Genomic DNA, 20,796 nt, shown 5'->3' with positions numbered 1-20,796 from the left:
GCTAGATTTGAGTCAACCGGACACATTGCAACCTCTGCTAAAGCTCTGACCAGCTATAGATTCAACTTCTTTTCACCACATGGACTAGTGAGGCACTGGATCAGGGGTGGGCAAACTTTTTGGCCTGAGGGCTGAATCGGGTTTCTGTGCCCCCCTTACCACGCTGTCTGGAGCACCGGTGTCTGGCGGCACTACAGCCGTGCTGCCCGGCTGGAGCCAGGCCACACGGCAGCAGTGCAGCACAGAGACCAAGTCAGGCCGGGCTCTGCAGCTGTGCTGCCCCAGGCGCTCGCTGCCCCGCCACCCAGAGCAATGCGCCGGCAGCGGAGCGAGTGAGCTGAGGCTGCAGGGGAGAGGGAACAGCAGGGAAGGGGCCGAGGCTAGCCTCCCAGGCCAGGAGCTCAGGGGTCAGACAGAACGGGCCCGCGGGCCATAGTCTGCCCACCTCTGCACCGGATCATCAATCATCCCGAGGGCGTGGGCTACAGAAGTAGCCTGAGGCAAAAGCTTCCCTCTTATTGCATGAAAATGAGAAACTTCTCACCATGTTCCAGGTCCCTGCAGTCTCTCATTCCTTTCTAAGCCATCTTTCACAGGGATTTAGTATTCAAATGTTCTGAACAGATGCTGCCAAATTAGCTTCACTGACTGGACTATAGGATACAGAAGTCCAAGAGATCAGTATAGTGCTCTGATCTAAATCCAATATTCTCTCAGGCTGGAAGCCACAATTCTAATTTCGAGCAATAACTTTTAAAATTTCTCCACTACTTTCACCAGATATGATTGAATGATTTGGAGCTGATTGAGTGTGTGAGCAGGAGTTTGCCTTTTGTTAAATTATATTCCAGTATATGCAATCTAAATTATTTAATGTTACTTTTTAAAAGTAAGGTTTTTCTATGCTGGGTTTTTAATGGGAAAACATACTATATAACCTCTTCACCTGTTTAATGACTGGTAACTTGTAATTCAGAAAAGAAAGGGAGGTATATGTAACCCCACGGTATCTACAAAAATGGTAATGAAATGTTCTGTGTCGATTTAAAGTTTTACTGTTTGTCCGCTTTAATTCTGATTTATGTGAGAAGTCATGATACATTTTACCGCTTGGGAACAGAATATTTACTCCTTGTTACAGCTCCACTTAAACCATTTACAGTTTACATAAAACAACAATTATATCAGATCTCTATTGTTGGCTCCCATAATGTGCTAGTTGATCAGCTGCTGTAATTAAACATTCATTCATATTAAATTGAGCATACATACAAGACCCAGTACATCAGTCTGCTCTTAATAACACATTCTCTGGTACGCAGTACATAACAGCAATGTACTTCTCCAGTGCTGCTGTATAGACCAAGTACATTTTATACCACTGTTACAAATACACTTTGTTAAAATGATCAAGTAGAATTTGGCAGCAATAAGAGGTTTGAGCTGCATTTTCAAAGTGTTAATGAGCAATACACAATGAATCAAAATAGCAAGTATGAAAACCTCAGACTCATAGACTTTAAGGTCAGAAGGGACCATTATGATCATCTAGTCTGACCTCCTGCACAATGCAGGCCACAGAATCTCACCCACCCACTCCTGTAACAAACCCCTAACCTATGTCTGAGTTATTGAAGTCCCAATTGTGGTTTGAAGACCTCAAGGTGCAGAGAATCCTCCAGCTAGTGACCCATGCCCCACGCTGCAGAGGAAGGCGAAAACCTCTAGGGCCTCTGCCAACTGCCCTGGAGGAAATTCCTTCCTGACCCCAATATGGCGATCAGTTAAACCTGAGCACTGTGGACAAGACTCACCAGCCAGCACCCAGGAAAGAATTCTCTGTAGAACTCAGATCCCACCTATCTAAACATCCACCACAAGCCACTGGGCATACTTACCTGCTGATAATCAAAGATCAGTTGCCAAACTAATTGCCAAAATTAGGCTATCCCATCATACCATCCCCTCCATAAACTTATCAAGCTTAGTCTTAAAGATAGATATGTCTTTTGCCCCCACTACTCCCTTGGAAGGCTGTTCCAGAATTTCACTCCTCTTGAAATGTTTAAGTATTGTTGTCATATATGGTACTGACTTCATTCTATAAACTGCATAACTGATATAAAGCATTAGTTAATTGAATCTAAACAGACATTTTTGTAATAAGTCAATTTTCCTTGTATTTGTCTCCATCATGCTGTAATTTACTGTTTTGCAAAATAAGCTCTGGAGTTTGAGAGTGAAGAGAGATCCCAATGGCTCTTTGGTTGAAGATAAATACATTACTGTTGACATGTTCATGAAGTCTAGGACTGTGACAAAGGAGAATGACAAGCAATAGACACCTTCAGCCTCTTGAATCAGGTCATATCATTTAGGGGGTCCACATCTCTCTAATATCAAATTGTTCCATAGGTCCACGTAAAAGAAGTGAAGCAAACCACAAGGGGTCCCTGTAAGCAAACTGTGGGGGTCAAGAGCCCACTCTTGTAAATCAATTCTTATTCTTATACAAATAGTGTCACTAAAGTTGATGGGTATATGTCACGTGAGGAAAAAGTTTGAGATTGGCTCTGAGGACACAAATTCACTTATTTCAATTTTAACTAGATTTAAAAAGTGACACTTTTTTTTAAATCTAGTCCAATCGTGCAAACCTTACTCATACAAGTAGTCCCACTGAACTCATGGGGCTATTTGCATGGGTAATGAATACTTATATGAGTAAGAGTTGGCAGGAACAGGTCGTTTTTCCCATGCATTTCTAAAGACACTTAAGATATTAAAACATCAATTTTTTTTTAACCTTGATATTATTTTTACATTTCCACTAAGCTTGGACAATGAAAATTGATTAGTCAGTTTCACTTTATTTTTCATGCAGTAGCACTATAGTAAAATGTTTGGGATGCAAACACTGCAGCTAAAATCTTATTTTCACTGATTTAAAAAAAAATACAAAACCTAATTAATAGATATTATGATTTAACATGCAAAATTGAATTTAGACATATATAGCTTCTAATATCTTAAAACGGCATATACATTTAAATAAAAAGTTATTACATTTATAATTGAATTTAAAAATTAGGAAGACTTACCATTAACAGCTTTTTCATAATTTTTCCCCAGGTTTATTACATTTCGTAGCCCAGGATTGAACTGTTCCATAACATTCTGATGATCAGAAAAAAAGCCACATTATAACAAAGAAAACCCAGTGCACGCAGTAAGTACATGAAAAAACTGATTTGAGTCACCACAGCATAAGTCAGCACTTGTCTACATTGCAATTAAAAACCTGTGGCTGGCCCATGTCAGCTGACTTGAGCTTGTGGGATTTGGGTTAGGGGGCTGTTCAACTGCAGTGTAGACATTCAGGCCTAGGCTGGAGTCCAAACTCTGGGACCCTGAGAGCGTCACAGAATTTGGGCGCCAGCCAGAGCCTGAACATCTACACTGCAATTAAACAGCATCCCTGGCCCTGTGAGCCCAAGACAGCTGATGCAGGCCAGTTGTGGGTTTTTAATTGCGGTGTAGACATACAGGTCCAGATTTTAATCTCAGATGCTAGGCACATATTGAAAATCTGCTATTGTGGATGTTTGACCTCCACAGTGAATTGTTTTTGGATGCTAAGCATCCAAGATTAGGATATCAGTGCAAAATTAACCTCTGGCCTAAGCAGTGCAACATTTCCAATTTCAATGGATTTGTGCTCACTTAAAACAGAGATGACTCTGACTTTTTCTCTAACCTTGGTAAGAGTGCTCATATATTCAAGACTAAAGTTTACACAGATCCTTTAATGAGGGAGAAAAGGAGAAGCAGGAGAGAAGGGAAATCCCTTTTCCCCACTACTACCTAAATACTTTAAGACAAAGAGACTACTGGTTACTATTCAGAATTTGGATATTCCTTCAAAAAGAGAGAATACTTTTGTGTTTTCTGACTGGACAGGTGACTTGGAGATGACTTAACACCTTCCAATCAAAAACAATACAGTGATGGCCCTACTGAAAGGGTTGTTTTTTGTTTTTGTTTTTTTGGTGAGTCACAGCATGGGATTTTGAAAGAGGAGTTCACACATTCAATTTGAAAGCTCAATATATTGTATGGTGTCAGCCCAATTTGAGCGATGGTACTTCCACCAAAAGTAAAATGAGAATTACTGGCTTCCTTCAATGCAAAACAAAAACAACAAAATAATGACTACAGCTGCTTTTGAAAGTTGTTACAATTACTTTGACTGGAGCAACTAAGACTAGAAATCCAAAAACATGGTACGTCTGCCTTTATAACCACCAAATTCTAAACAGGTGAAGTGGCAGAGATTGTGCAACTGTCATTCACAATTCAGGAAAATAGCTGCATTGGTCCAATTTAGAAAAAAGTAACCATTCATTGAGATCCAGTTCTAAATACTCCAAATTTTAGAAATGCCTCCCTTGTCAAAAAGTGGAAGGAGAACAGCAGCATTTTCCTTCAGATCAAGATATTAAAAAATACCCATTGATTTTTCAGTGCCAAAAGCTGAGACATCTTGAAGAGGTCTGATTTTTTCAGAACATCCATCCTTGGAAAATCTGGCCCTTTAAAGGTGTCTCAAATTGGATAATAAAATGGATGCACCAAATATTACTAATTACTTTTGAAAAAGTTGGGTCTGGTGTTTAACTACTTGGTAGGTTGCTTGAACGGTAGTCCAATGGATGTATGTGGTTGTGGTTTAGCTGTAATTCAGATAGTTACCCCATTTATGTTTGAAAAGAAAAAGGTAAAGAAGCAAAAGAGGAGTGGGTTGATCTTGCATTCCTTACTTATGCTAAACTTCCACTGATGTAAACAACACTTATGCCTGAGCAAACAACACAGGACTGGCTATATTTATCATATTACTGGTCATTTTAAGCTAAGTAGTTTCAATATTATGACTCTGTTTTCCCTTTGCATGTCAAATATAATTCCTCATACATGTCTTTTTAAAGGAATTTCCTCTTGATATCCACAAATACTGAGCAATTAATCTTCACAACATACACTTTTATTTGAATATTATATAATGCTAATTTTTGTGAATCGCTGAGATTTTGCAATGTTTATAATTTCAAAATTACCTCAAGTTCTTATTATTCCAAAGCAATGCTATAACTCAAATATCACATGTGAAGGAAAATGAAAAAGAGAGAAATATAAAATTATATTGGATTAGTTCTGCACTATCAATTTTAAATTGAACAGTTTTAAAAATCTCCCACTTTTTCAATTTTTTTCCCCTCTGTGATGGCTTGTATAGGAAACCCAGCAGCTGGAATGGGGGGTGTCTTATATTGGGAACAAATACATTCTATTAATGATGTGTTTTGACATCAACTTATACATATGTTACTGAAAATTGTTCTGCAAGTCCATTATTTTTTGTTTAAAAGCAACCTTCCCATTTTATGACACTTCTGTAATGGTACATCAAATACAAAAAGAATAGAGACTTATTTTTGTAAAAGTGTTACAGATTCTGAGAGACCCCAGAAAAAAAGACCTTCTAATAAACTCTGAAATCTGCAAAGTAAATTACAAATCTGACAGTGCTACACTACAAACCACTAAAAACAAACAAGGATCATTACATATCTGAAAACTCACATAGTAATTGAACAAAGGAGTTTGACCTGAAGCACAAGCATCTTTTCAGATGTCAGTCAAATAAACGTACTTTGAAAATCAAGGTGTTCAAAATAGACACCTTCTGTGTAACAGAAATAACAGACAACAATGAAAAAGTCTTAATCTTTTGCGTGCCGTACTGGTAATATACTGGCAAATGTATGTCTATTTAGTATATGCATAAACCAAGAGACTGATAAGAACATTTTAAAATTAAAAAAAAAAATTGGGAAGAAGAAAACAACGAAATTGTCATCTTAAGGCTATTCAGACACCATAAAGGAAAAAAAAGAAGCCTTTTTTACAAAGCATCAATCCACAATGAAACCTAGTCAATTTATAAAGTGAAGAATGAGTTAAAATAGGTTCCAAGTACCACCTCACTTGTGGTTTTTATAGTCCTATTTTCCTTTTTTCTAAAAAAAAACCAACCCATACAGAGGACAGAAGAAACTAGATGACTGCACATGAGAAACAATGAAAGTGATTGATACACGCAATGTTGTCAAAACTGGAGAGAGAGGGAAAAAACATGTTCCCTATATTGTTTTGTTATAATCTTGAGAGTTTCTTGTAACAGCGAGTAGAACACTTTCTAAAACTCACTCTTTTTTTTTATACATTTAGTAGTCACAGATTCTACTGCGTAATGGTATTGAAAAGTTTGTGGCCTGCAACTGTAGTGCCATTAGTCCTTATACTACTTTGATACCTTTCAATCTGGCTTTCAAACTGGGTAGACAAAGAATGTACTAGCTTCATTGTTCATCTCCTCCTAGAAACAGATAGAAGTCCAGGACTAAAGTATTTTTTCCCATCCATAAGTAGATTTCAGTACCACTGACCATTAGATTTTGTTGGCTCTCTGCAGACACTGGCAAGTATAGACAAGATTATGATAGAGTAAGTCCACTTAAGTATAGAATACTCTTAAGAAGAGTTCCACTATATCACCCTTTCTGCTCAACGTGTATATGAGGCTATGGGGAAAGCTAGAGAATTTGGCCTGCATTAATGAAAGAGACAACTCATGGATCTTTTCTCTAATAGACCCAGATGTGGCTGGAAGCCTTGGCGCTGCCACAGCAGTTGACTGTTAGCAGAAGTGCCCCAGATAGTTGCTAGATTTTAATGCTTGAGGGATGGAGACTGAACATTCCCTGTGGAAGGTCCTATGCTCTGGAATTTGCTTGTCTGATTCAATGCAGTGGCCAAAGTTAATTGACATTAATGGAACAGTGCAAAGCTCATCTATTTTCCTCAGGCTTTTGTCAGAGGATGATTGGTGGGAAAGTTCAGCATTACTTTGACGGTTTGGGGAGAAGGAAACAAAGTCCACTTAAGTTTATCTGACAGAAAATTATGCATTTTATTTTTAAAATTTCCTACTCCAAGATTATTAAAATCCACCCCTCAGACAATCTCAAAAAAAGGCAACTGAATTTATTAAAGGGGGTTTTCTTCTGTTCAGCAGTAGAGAAAAGCAGGATGAATCCTATCATTTTATGAAAATAACTTTAAGACAAGCAAAAGTCTGATCTGTTTATGCAACTTGATTTGTAAAGTAATGACACTTCTTGCCCCATCCCCAAAAAGTCCCATAAAAATGCAGAATATTTTTCAAAAAGAAAATGGAGTTATCTTTGAAGTTGATGGGAACTGCGGGTGCTGAGCATTTCTCAGGCTCAGGCCCAAATGTTCTGACAAGTATTAGTATTTTACACATTGCTGAGATATTTCATATTTTTAAAAAGTGATTGCTTTATTTTTGTTGAAGTAGTAGAAAAGTCAGTCAGGGATAAAACACTGGATTTAAAAAATAATTGGCAGAACATGCTTTTTTTATAACATCCCAGTGTTTTATAACTTCTGCTATTTATAATTTATTGAAAAACAATAACCCAAGAAAATTTTAATATTAATTATTTGTATTACAACAGTGTCTAGAGGTCCCAGCTGAACCAGGAACCCCTTGTTTGAAGCATTATACAAACACACAAAAAGAAATTGGTCCCTGCCTTGAAGAGCATCATCCAAATAGACAAGACTACACCATGCCTTAGGCCTTGCCTTCATGTGCTGTGCCGCTGTAGTGCTTTAGTGAAGACACTACTATGCCGATGGGAGCGCTTTAGTTGGTACAGTTAATCCACCTCTGTGCGAGGCAGTAGCTATGTCGACAGGAGCAGCTCCCCTGCTGACACAGTACTGTCTAGACCAGGAGTTAGGTCAGTATAACTACATCACACGGGGTATGGATTTTTCACACCCCTGAGCAATATGTCTGTAGTGTAGATGTGGCCTTAGTTTTCACCAGCAAGACTGTGTAAATTCTAACATGCACCAGTGTGTCACAAACTAACTGGCTTATGTGGACCCTCGGGCATGCACTAAAAGTCCCCCAATGAAATGGGACTACATTTCACATGCAAAGAGTACTACATTAATGCGCGCTATAGATCTTTTAGTGATTGTTCCATGGGCCAGTGTGTGTGCAACAAGCACAAAGGATGGGAAAGGAAACAAATGAAGTGACAAAACCCAAGTCTCCTACATGTTAGTCCAGTGCCCTATTCTCTGGTACCACAGTGCCTCTTATCTATTCATAAAAATACTTAACTAGAAGAGAACAATAGGCATATAATCAGCTCACAAAGCTTTCTGATCTTTAGGATGAATGGAAATTAAGAGGAAACACCTATTCAAAACAGACATCAGGAAACGTCTTTTTATGCAAAGTACAATAAAAAGGCAAAATGACCTGCCATGAAAGAATTTGAGAGAAATATACTGTGGTCATTCATGAAACAATTATGTGGAGTTGTACTAGAGTCCACTGCTGGGCGCCTTCAACTTCTATTGAAGTTACTGGGAGCTGAATATGCTTAGCACTCTCCAGAATTAAAAAGGAACGAACCTTGTATGTCCATGTGTTCTCTCTCTTTTCCTCTGTGAGACCTACTGTAGGAGTTATTTCCTGTAAATGCTCAGCTTTGCTTTTTATTTTGAGATACACCTATGCAAAACAATAGCTCAGCAGGTATGAGCAGAGCTAAACAATACCTAGAGTCTCTGTAGCTTCAGGTTTACATCCTGCTGACACTTTAACCAAAAAAAATTGATAGGTTACTAAATATACAGCATGTGTGTTTGTCTATAAACCTTACTATTCATATTATTAGTGTTAGATATTTAGTCATAGCAAGACTGAGCCATACCTTAGTAGTTATTAATTAAAAGTTTATATTGGACTGATTACACGTGCTATTTCATATTTAAAATAACTGCAAATTACATTTAGAAGAATCCTGTAACATAACAATTTTATGTTTGGAAATCCCCTTGAGATTTCTTTAATTGACTCAAATAGGAGTCAGATATAAACATACATAAAATAAATCGTATTGTACTGTGCCTAAAACATTTTTTTTCCATGATCATACTACATTTCTATAATAAATAAAATTAGGGCCTCATTTGCCTCTTCATTAAGAGTCTCATCCTGTTCCATTTAAGGCAATGGGAGCTTTACCACTGATGTCAATGGGTGCAGAATCAAGTCCTACACCCATTTTATACTGGTGTAATTCCACAGTAATCAACAGAATCACAGTGTAAAACAAGATTAACAAAGTGAAAAAATTAAGATCCAAGTGTGTTCAAACCAGGTGAGATCTTATGACTGATCATCAGTCAGCTTGCCAAACATTTACTGTTTAAGGGAGAAACACATTAAAGCATCATCCATCAGTATGTTTCAAATATAAACTCTTTTTTTCAGGAGGTTATGAACATGTGACCCAGGATGAAATCTAGGTCCAAATGAAGCATTAAGTTGGCACAACTCTACTGTAGTCAGTACAGAATCATATTTTACACTTAGGTGTAATTTAGCTCTTGACACTCCAGATGTCAACCTGGGAGTGTCTTTTTACATTTTTAAACACATTTTTAAAATAAATTTACTTTAGATTTCAGTAGTACAAGACAATTGTTTTGATGAAACACATTTAAGGTTCTTAAATTGATTTTAATTTGTTTTTAAAATGAATGTGGCAGGCAGTCCATAATCTAATCACTGGTCAGGGTCAGCTCCAGCGTTTTTGCCGCCCCTGCTTGCTGCGCTGGTGCCTGGAGCCAGCCCTGTCACTGGTCCCTTTTTCTTTTAAAGGAATTTAAAATAACTATTGTCAAGATTCTTAACTATGCATATATAATTACATGAGAAACCATTATTGTCTACCAAGAAAGTATTATTTAATAATTCCATACATTACCAGAAGAACCTAACACTTCCTGGAGTAAAGAGGATATTTTAAAAACTGTCTAAATATGCATTTAGAATGATTGCTATAGTGTTCAGGACAGTTATATACAGTTTAAAATCTAGGCTTAATAACAAACACCATTGAACTATAAGGGCTATCACCCCATTAAGAGTTCTGGAAACCTCATAAGCCACAAGAGCACAGCATGAGTGTCTTGTGCAATCTCTAGAACATAGAAGTGGAATTATAGCTTTCTAATTCAATGCTTTCTTGCTTATCATTTTGCATAGTATGCAATCACATGATTCACTGGCAGTTTTTCTCTATACTACTGCTAGCATGAAGTTACATTGGCTGTAGAACCTTCCAACAAGTGCATGGCCTAGCAGTCTACCTGGGGTCACAAAATATCTACTGTCACTGCAGAGCCTCCCGATTCATAGGTGCAACATCACTCCAGTAAATTATTAGGGCTGTGTGCTATGAGGAATGTTGTGGCTGCCTTTAAATCATGATCTTCCACACCCTCAAGTTTCATCCTGCATGTGCCACTGTATCGTATACTTAAAAGCTGTGTAATACCTAAAGAATAAGATGGCAAGATTAAGTGTCAATCTTAACTCTGAAATTCTTTGCTTTTGTTGACTTGGCTTTAGGGTGGCTGTGTAATAACAACGTTGATTAGTTTTGGTGTGTTCACTTTTTCTTTTTATGTAGCTAAATTAACACACAACTGATACCCCAAAGAAACATGAATTTACAGTCTACCTTTTCAACTCATCTTTTAGCCAATCTGATTATTTGTATAAATATGTGTAAGAACTTCATACAGAGTAAATATGTATTGAAAGGGCATCCAATAGCATGGATAGTACTATTAATAGACTACAAGGGAGGCAAGGTGGGAAATAGACCAGCAAGAGAACATTTAATTTTCCTTTTCTTTTCCAATATCTTTCAGTTCCCCTTCAAGCTATGATTTTTTTAAGGATGAAAGCCTATCACTGGTCCTGCAAGTCCTATGCCCCACTATTTCTCAGTTCCTATAATCCTATCACGATCCAGTATTTGTAACATTACAATTAACTTTCAGAGCTTCCTCCCGCAAATTTACTCAGGAAAATGATCCTATTACTAACAGGCACACCTGTGTGAGTAAAGTGTTTGCTGATTTAGGCCTGTATTAGTAACTGTGATGTCAGAAATATTAGAGATAGAATGTAGAGCAGAGAGCTTTTATTTATACACAAAGAACCTGATCTTCCTTCCAATAAAGTCAATGGTAATTTTGCCCAAATTTGGTATTTTAAGCCCCCTAGTCATAGGTGCTGGAACTAGGGGTGCTGGGGAGCCCAGCAGCACCCCCTGCCTGGCTTGAAGTGGTTTCCATCATAAACAGGGTTTACAGCTTGGTACAATGGGTCCCAGCACCCTCACTATACAAATTGTTCCAGCACTCCTGCCCTAGTGATCAAACAGAAAACACAACATGATGCCAACAAAACTGGATTAACTGCAAAAATAAAAGGTTCTAGGATCAGTGTGAGAATAACAAAACAAATGTATGGGGGAGGGAACCTTACAGAAACAGTCTGAGGGATAATAAACAGTCAATTTTTAAAATTTTGTTTTATGAAAACATACCGTGACAATGTCATTATTATTATGTATTATCTTGTATGAAAAAGACTGGAAGTCCTTCATTTAGGCTCAAAGCTCCAAATGCACATATGTAACTTGATTCACAAAGTGTTTTTTGCAAGTCTGAACACTTTGTCTGGTAAAAGATAGTATGCAAAACTCAGATTATAGGCCAAAGATTGCACTCATCTCTCAGCCAAAACTCTGATTTTAAAGAGAGTTTTTCATGAGTAAGGATTACAGGATTTGACTTAGTATGATTAAATTCAGTGTGTTTAAATAGACACACATGCAAAAATTGTTAAGTATAAAGACCTTTAATATAGGTAGTTGTCGAGTTTGGAGAAGACTGAGTTTCAAAATAAGTATGCACAGCTAATGTAGAGAAACAAAACATTCTGCAACTAGCAAAACAGGTGTGTGTGATTTTTTTTCTAATTATTAGAATTGGACTGTCACTCATAGTTCATATACTTCTACATGAGGCTCATTTGTGGTTGCATGTACATATTTTCACAAAATGGATTTTGTCTCCTATAGATGTTGTTTTATTACAAGCTTTAGCATATACTTATGATGCAAGTTAAAATTTTAAAAACTTTTTAAAGAAAAATGTCACACCCCATACATGAACTTACACATAACTAATCAGCATTCAGACGTACAGTTAAGCATGTCCCCATTTATGAAATCAGATCCACAAAGACAGATCCCTCTGCTGATTTGTACCCTGCCTGGGGCTCAGATCACTGCATCAGTGGACCCGTGTGAATCCAATTGCCAGACTGGGGCACATCCAATAACTTTACTCAAGTGCTTAAACATTTTTAGGCTGTAGCCCAGAGTGAGAATCACTGTTCATAAAACACCAGCAGTAAAATACTCTGTTATCAAAATGGGCTATGTGAATTACTGGTCATTTAAAGTTATTGATTCTGCTAAAGAAAAAATAAATCTTGAACTCTTCAGGACAAAAGAGCTTTAACGCATTGTGGATTATATTGCAACAGAGTGTTATGTGCATAAGCATACATATAAACGGACTTGCCATAAATTTGGTTAACATTTGTCATATTGGGATATGTATACCCTACGAACATTAACTTTTCATGGATTTATCACAAAAAAGCAAAAGCAAACCCAAAACAATGCAAGAGTCATAAGCTTAGTTGAAAAAAGTGAACACTCATGGCACAAAATATTTTAATTAATGCTATACTGTTTTCCACGTGAAACTACAAGCAGTTAAACTAATATCCTTAATGATACCATAAAAGGTTTTTTAATTTTTTTGTTCTATTTATCCCCCCCACACACACATACATTCTTCTGTAGTGGGGCATGTGTAAACATATCATAGAGAAAACTTGCTTAGTAGTAGCCTAATCAAGGTAAAAGAGCCTGACTGTTTGGGAGCAGTATATAAGAGGACTATATTATCATTCTCCTGGGTATGCTGAGTTCTCCTATATTGTTCAGAAAGGAAGAATAATGCAAGTATGCTACACATCAGTGGCTCTCAACCTTTCGAGACTACTGTACCCCTTTCAGGAGTCTGATTTGTCTTGTGTACAGTGTACCTCTAAGTTTCACTTAACTTAGAAACTACTTGCTTACAAAATCAGACACAAAAAAACCAAAAAGTGCTGCAGTACACTATCACTGAAAAATTGCTTACTTTGTCATTTTTACCATAGAATTATAAAATAAATGGATTGGAATATAAATATTGTACTCACATTTCAGTGTATAGTATATACTGCAATATAAACCCATCATTACCTCTATGCAATTTTAGTTTGTACTGACTCTGCTAATGCTTTTTATGTAGTCTGTTGTAAAGCTAGGCAAATATCTTGATAGTAGATGAGTAGATGTATCCCCTGGAAGACTTCTACGTACCCCTAAGGGTAAGTGTACCCCTGATTGAGAACCAGTCAACTTTATACTGACGTGTGTTTCTGAAGGGTGACCTTTACTGTGCCAGCTGCCCTCTCCCCCGAGGCAGGAGGGGAGCATATGTGCCCACGCAGGGATGCCCCAGCTCTCCCCTAGGGAGGAGGGGCGCGTGTGCCCACGCAGGGGTGCCCCAACTCTCCTCTCCCCCGAGGGAGGAGGGGCGCGTGTGCGCCCACGCAGGGGTGCCCCAGCTGCCCTGGGAGGAGACTGCCCCTTGGGCTGGGTTATGTCGCTGACTCCCTGAGCGCCCCCTTTCGCCGCGCCGCGGGCCGGGCCGGCCCTACTCACCCTGTAGGTGCTCTCTGTCAGCTTGTTCACCTCATCGGGATCCCGAGACATTGTAGCCCCGGACACGGCGGCAGCGCCTCAGCCAGGAGAGAAGGGGGCGGCGGCGGCTCCCGAGAATCCGGCAGAAAGGCCAGGGGGGCCGGCGAGAAAAACTTTCTCCTCGAGGAGCTGCTCCGCTGCCCTCACTCGGGGGCCCCACAACCTGCCCGGCCGCCGCCCAGAAAAGTCCCGGCAGAGGCGGCTCCGCTGCCACCTTCGCCCAAACTGTCAAACTTGTGGAACCAGCCAGCCCAGCCCCGCAGCGCTCCCGGGGCGGAGCCTGCGAGGTGGGGCCGTCTGACGCGGCAGGGCCCGCTGGCCGGGCGGAGCGAGGCCTCGCGGGAGGTGGGGTGGGAGCGGGGAGGGCAGGGGGTTCCGCTCTGTCACCTGAGCAGGAGCTTGGCCCCGGGGAGCTCCGAGCTGCTCTATGGCGCGGTGACGGGGCCAAGGCTCCCCAGGGCACGACGTGGCACCACCACAGCGAAGGGCTACGAACAGCTCTGTCAGGCGAGCTCCCCTCGGGGGACACAACACGTCAAGGCCACTCAGAGGTGGTGCCATGGGGTTTCTGGCTGGGTGCGGCTACGTGCCCTGTCACCGCAGTATTTGGGCACCCCAGGAAGGTTTATGGAGTTCTCCTCAGAGCACTTGGGAGGTAGGGAAGGGTTATACCCCTCCCCCCCACTGCGGTATTGAGGCACACAGAGAGTTGCTTGCCCATAGTCACCCAGGCCTGGCATTAAACCCAGGTCTCTTGAGTCCCCGTCCCGTGCCTTACCAACAGGACCACTCCCCATGTTCCTGAGACCTGAGTTAAGTTTAGGGCTGTGCAAAGACTGCAATGGTACATGAGACCCTCCTCCACCCATAGCTAAGGAAAAGGGCTCAGGACTGGCAGCAATAAAGGAAGCTTTTTCAAAACAGAAAGGAGATGAAAGGGGTGAGAGGGTTAGGGGTTTATTGCAGAAACTTTCTGCAAAGTGGATAGGAGTAAGACACTGGCGTCCACTTTAGGCACATTTCTTCTTTAAACAGCTCCGCCTCACTCTCCACAATGAGGTTATTCCTGGGCTCACTTGAGGGAAGAAGGGTTGGAACAGTCTACAAATATTTACAGTGTGTAAACATCAAGGATGGAGAAGAATATTAGAATCATAAAAAGTAATTGGAAGTTGTGAGATGAAATTCACATTAGGGCAGTACCAGGAAAATCTTCCTGACAGAGCTATGTAAACTCCCTCACAAGAGAAATGACATAAACTCCATGGCCTTGGACATTTAAAACTATGAATTGGGTGTGCTGGGTCTTGTTAGTATCAAGAATGATTTTCATGTCCCTGAAACTTGCTCAGCCTCTTCCATAGTCTAGACTGGAGATTCAGTCTCATTACGAGCCTCTCTTCCTAAAAATGATTGTCTAAAAATGATGTTCTGAATTAGAAAGAGTTTGTTTTGAAGCTTAACAGCTTGTTTTAATTAAGAAAAACTTGTTAATTTTTTCCCATCTCTCTCTCTTTAAATGTTGGGCTTCCCCATCTGGTATTGTCTCCTTGTTTTTCATGCCACCTTGTTGCTGTGGTGAGATCACAGGAGGCAAACAACAAGAATTGGACTTAGAACAGAAAGGGAAATGGACTCTGATGTGGGAGGAGACTTATCAGGTTTCACCAGTTGTAAAACAAATTGTTCTCAAGGTGTTTATGCCTTTAATTCTTCCTGCTGGGAAATAGTGAGCTGTGAGAGTATTATCATGAATACAACTAACATGGCAGGCACAGAGACCGGTTTATGGGACATTTCCCACCCTTCCAAGCAAAGTCTCAGGCCTCTGGAATTTATTGTATTGATAGCATTTCTGGAACATACAGTTTACAGTACTGTCCTGATAACTGTTCTTAATAATTTTGGGTCCAATTCTGCAACCTTTACTCACACTGAGTGGTAGAAGCAGTATGTACAAGAAGTTCAATTAAAGTAACCTAATGGGGCTGTTTGTGTGAATAAGGGTGACGAATCAGACCATTTATTTCTATACCTTTTTATAACATCTTTCAGCCTGCTGGATTTCAAAATGCTTTGCAACTGGAGAACCACATTCTACCTAACTGCTCCATGGGTGTTCAAAGCAGGTGCACAGATGAAAGGGTGCAGAGAACCCCCCCCCACCACCACCTTGCATCCTGGCACAGCATGAGAGAGCCCTGATATATAAATTAGCTGTACTTGTAGGTCTTGATTCTCATTTACATTTAAGGCCACTTTACACCACTGTGGCACAATCACTCGCAGGGTTTACTTCACGTACTACTCAAGTGCAACCACTTTTAGGTTACATATACACTCCAGCAGCAGATATGATTTGCAGGTCATGTAGATATACCCATACTAGCTGTAATCTAGCCAACTTGCTAAAAATAGAAGTGAGGATGGGTAGGTGTGGGCTTCAGCACTGGTTGCACAAGTGAGCAAATACCAGGGGAGATCAAACAAGCAGACTTCTGCAGCCCTTGCTGAAGCCTAAACTCATGTCTATTTTTAGCGAGCTAGCAGATTACAGCTAGCAAAATTACATCTAACTGCAAATCACAGCTAGGGCTGCAGTGTAGATGTACCCTTAGGGTGATAGACAGCAATAACATACAGCCACACTACACAACAACTTAAGACACCTATAGAATACTATGTCCAACCCCCCTGCCTCTCTCTCCCACAAAACCCTGTAGGAGGGATTTAGATTGGCTGTATTATAATAGTAATATTAATTACTTTATGTATGTTTACATGCAGTATAGGATTTTAAAATTTTATGATTCTCAGCACAACCTCATTAAATTCACTGGAGGATGAAGAAGGCATTGCTATCTAGGACCAGAGCAATCAGTTCTGGAAAGGTTTCTCTTGTGATCCTTGTTGTGCTTACCCTCAACATTCACCAGTAGGTTGCATTGTTGTCCACTGATAAAAATGCCTCTGCATGTAAGAGAGAATAAAGGGATGGTTTTGGGCAGCTGCACACAAACTTCAGATGTTTATATGCATACTCCTAAAAGATCCCTTTGCATTTTAAAAAGCTGTATTTTTTTCAAGGTTTTATTGAAGACCATCTTTCTCATTTTCTTCCATCAGCATGGACAGTACTCTATTTTTAGCTTCTCCAGTCTTCAGATAACATATTTTTGCACTTGAATTTATAGTAACAGAAGGTGCAAAATTTTACTTATTTTCTTTATTAAATACTTCAGAAATATAAAACACAAAACAGAAGGAAGTAAATAAAGATTTAAATGCATAAGCAAATCGAATTGAACAGGTCAAAAAGGATCAAAAACATTTTAAAGATAAGGAATGCCACAAAGGGAATTGTAGATGGCAAGGGAGAATCTTTTAATTGGGGAAAACAATGTTGTTATTTGTCCATCAAATAATTATGCAACATAATGAAAGAATGAAAATAAATGGTTGAAACAGAGGAAAATAGAAAATATACTAAAAGTTAAATTTTGCAAGTCTGGCTCATACTGCAAAGATAGAAACACTAAAAATGTTTCCTCCAATGTCTTGGAAGGCATAGTAATTTACAGAATCAATATGTTGAAATGTAACCTTTTTATTGGAAAAAAATGTCTGTATATGACATTAGATGTTAAAATAAAAATGGCAAATGCGGAAAAATATTTTCTATATCTTTTATGGAATTTTGTTTTTCATGGTGGTGAATATTACTATTTCAAATCTTGTTAACATTATTTGTATATGCAGCATTTGGAAAAGTTTACAATATACCTCTTGTTCTGTTATTCAAGGTTTTAAAATATCTACTTCCCTGCATAATAGTAGTATTGTTCAGATTTAGTTTAACATAATTGTGTTTTAGCAAACAACATAAAAACCCTTACTTGAAATGTGGAAGTATGGTCTAATTGCATATTTACAAATTCCCAAACATTGCTGGGTCAGAAAGTCCCACATTCACACAGAAGGCCCCTGATAGCAATAACAGTATCAGCTGGACTTGACAGCAAAGTTTTATTATAGTACAAAATTCTGTATTTTGATCTTTTATTATAAAGATATAGAGCCTTTGATCTCATACTGGTTTCTCATCATTTGTAACTCCATTGACTTAATTGTGTTATTCCTGATTTGAACTAGAGTGAGTGAGATCAGAATTGGTGAAATAAGTCTCCTTCAGCAAGTCACTTAAGCATGCTCTTAAATTTAAGCACCTGAGTAGTCCCATGGGATTTAAAATTAGACGTGCTTAAGTGTTTTTGCCAAATCAAGCAGAATGCTCATTGAATTGCGAGTGTGAGCTCTTAACAACTAAATTTTGCTTTGTGCTCTGTTGCCTATGTACAAATATCAAAATACATCATACTGTTTTGAACATTCTGTCCCATATCTTTATTTATTTAGGGTAGTGGTTTTCAACCTGGAGTACATATACCCCTGTGAGTACACAGAGGTCTTCTGTGGGGGGTACATCAACTCATCAAGATATTTGCCTAGTTTTACAAGAGGCTATATAAAAAGCACTAGTAAAGCCAGTACAAACTAAAATGTCACACAGATAATGACTTGTTTATACTGCTCTATATACTATACACTGAAATGTAAGTAAATATTTATTATATTCCAATTGATTGATTTTATAATTATATGTGGTAAAAATGAGAAAGTAAGCAATTTTTCAATAAGAGTGTGCTGTGACACTTTTGTATTTTTATGTCTGATTTTGTAAGCAAGTAGTTTTTAAGTGAGATGAAACTTGAAGGTACGCAAGACACATCAGACTCCTGAAAGGGGTACAGTTGTCTAGAAAGGTTGAGAACCACTGATTTAGGGAACATTTTTCAAAAGTGGCCTCTGATTTTGGGTGCTGCAGTTTTTGATCTAGCAACTCCACACACATCTTGGGTCTAATTTTTAGATGTTTGGAGCACACATGACTCTCATTGACTTTGAGTTATGGGTATTAAGCCATTTTGAAACTCAGGCCCAAGGTGTCACCTAGAAAAAGATGATATCCAAAATCAGAAGACTTTTTGAAAACTTTGTTTTGCTGAAATGCAATATTCAGAATCTTTATTATTATTATTATATTATTATTAATATACTTGTAACTGTATAGTAAAACATATTGTAACATCAGAGGTATTAGAAGGGAAGAAGCTACTCCTCATTGTCTTAAAAATCCAACAAAGTTTAATGCAGGTGGAGCTCTAACACAGGTGCCTGCCTACTCTAGAGATGAGGACAGGTGGCATCACTAACCAAAAGAACACTTCATTTCCATCTTGTACCTTCAGCCTCTTTTTTAAATTACATCCACCTGCAACACAGCTAAGGGAGGAGCGGAAGCCCCATCACATTATTTGAAAGCTATCTAAGAGACATTATTTTAATTTGTTTGAATGAAGTCTCCTCCATAATGTTCCTAATCTCTGATGAATGAAAACTATAGTCCAGAATCTCTGGTGGGTTCAATGTGGGCAAAGAGGACACCCACACAGATCCAACTGTAGAACTGGGACCAAGGGACAGAACCAAAATGAATTGGGATATTCACTCCTCTCACAAGGCCAATCCCTCTTTGCATTATTTTAAATAATTTTAGAGATGTTCCCATGGAAATTTTAAATTTGAATAGACTTGCTACTGAAATACTGTATCCACAGAACAGGTATAGCTTGAGCAGCAATTGTGAAAGCTTCGTTGAGAATTGTCAGCTTGTCACAGTTTTTTACGTGTAAGAGATAGGTGTTAGAATTCATGTCTATGAAAAAAATAGAATTTATCCTACTAAGCAAATATATGGAATTCCTAAAAATTAATTGAATTTAATACTTACATTTTTTGAAAATGTCCTACATCTCATTGACAAACAAATATACCTTTAAAAACTATTTAAGCATATTGTGATCTATTCATTTCAGCTCATCATTAAATCTTCAACATGTTTTACACAGATAAATACAACTGTTAGTAATTACACAAATTACTATTAAGCAGTAATGGCATATGCATGGCAGAGCCAGCTGTGGCTTATTTCATTCCCTATGGTCATTAGCAAGCATTTAGCTTAATTAAGAAAAAATGTACACAGCACTTTAATTTGTAATATGAAGTGATATTCAAAGTCTACAACCAGAATAACATTTTCCAATCTAGAATTTAAAGAGACTCTTTCAACCTCATTGTTTTAAATATTGATTAGTTTACAAAAAAGTTCTCTTTCCAACCTTTTGAACAATATAGTTTGAATTAAAAAAAAATCTTAAAGGTTTTCTCCACCTCTGTTCATGCTTACAAGGATCATTTCAGGTAGTTTCTCCTCTACTGGCTGTACAGGGAAGCAATGAAACATGTTCAAACTGTTGTTAAATGAAAAGTAAATACACTTTTTGCAGGACTCACTGAATGTAATGAGTCTGATTCTACTCTCACATTAGTTTTATACCTAATTCAGAGGAGTTACTCCATTTTTAAACAAATACAAGTATGGGCAAAATTAGCCCCCATATGTCCCCTGATGTCATTCCCATGAACTGGATTTTCATGGTGAGTGGAACATGAGTCAGTCTGTGACTTATGGCTCAGTCCTGTGAGGTGTTGAGCAACATGGTTCTGATCCAGCAAAGCATTTAAACATAGGCTTAACTTTAAGCATATAAGTAGTCTCATTGGCTTCTTGGGAAAAGGAGAATTTCAAGCAGCTGCAGAATGCTTTTTATAATCACAGGAGATAGGGCTACTTCTTCCCACATACCCTTTAAATAGGGACATGCTATCATGACTTTGTAGCCTAGAAAGCTATAATTTTGTTCAGGCAAGACTCTTTGGTCTATTTTTAGTCAGTTTTTGGACACCTGTGTTGTTGATACCTTAGTGTCTCCAGTAGCAGATTACTATGGCAATATGAAGGGGAATGATAACC

At 38.6% G+C, this 20,796-nt stretch overlaps 1 protein-coding gene across 3 annotated transcripts in view; it reads right to left on the bottom strand.

Moving 5' to 3' along the window:
- The window catches only part of BAIAP2L1 (BAR/IMD domain containing adaptor protein 2 like 1), a 62,780-nt gene extending 48,694 nt beyond the window's left edge, over positions 1 to 14,086 (bottom strand). The window contains exons 1-2 of one of the 3 annotated variants that reach the window (XM_032771022.2): positions 13,821 to 14,086; positions 3,102 to 3,177 (exon numbers count right to left, since the gene is read on the bottom strand). In XM_032771022.2, the coding sequence (XP_032626913.1) occupies positions 3,102 to 3,177; positions 13,821 to 13,871 (127 nt within the window). In that variant the 5' untranslated portion in view covers positions 13,872 to 14,086. The remainder of the gene's footprint in view (positions 1 to 3,101; positions 3,178 to 13,820) is intronic. The other 2 variants (XM_032771024.2, XM_032771023.2) reach the window with 2 other exon arrangements.
- Between the last annotated feature and the right edge of the window lie 6,710 nt (positions 14,087 to 20,796).

Source organism: Chelonoidis abingdonii, chromosome 9 (assembly GCF_003597395.2).
Source record: "Chelonoidis abingdonii isolate Lonesome George chromosome 9, CheloAbing_2.0, whole genome shotgun sequence".
Lineage (NCBI taxonomy): Eukaryota > Metazoa > Chordata > Testudines > Testudinidae > Chelonoidis > Chelonoidis abingdonii.
The sequence above is the reverse complement of the archived record's forward strand: the minus strand, read 5'-3'. Positions and strand labels throughout refer to the sequence as shown.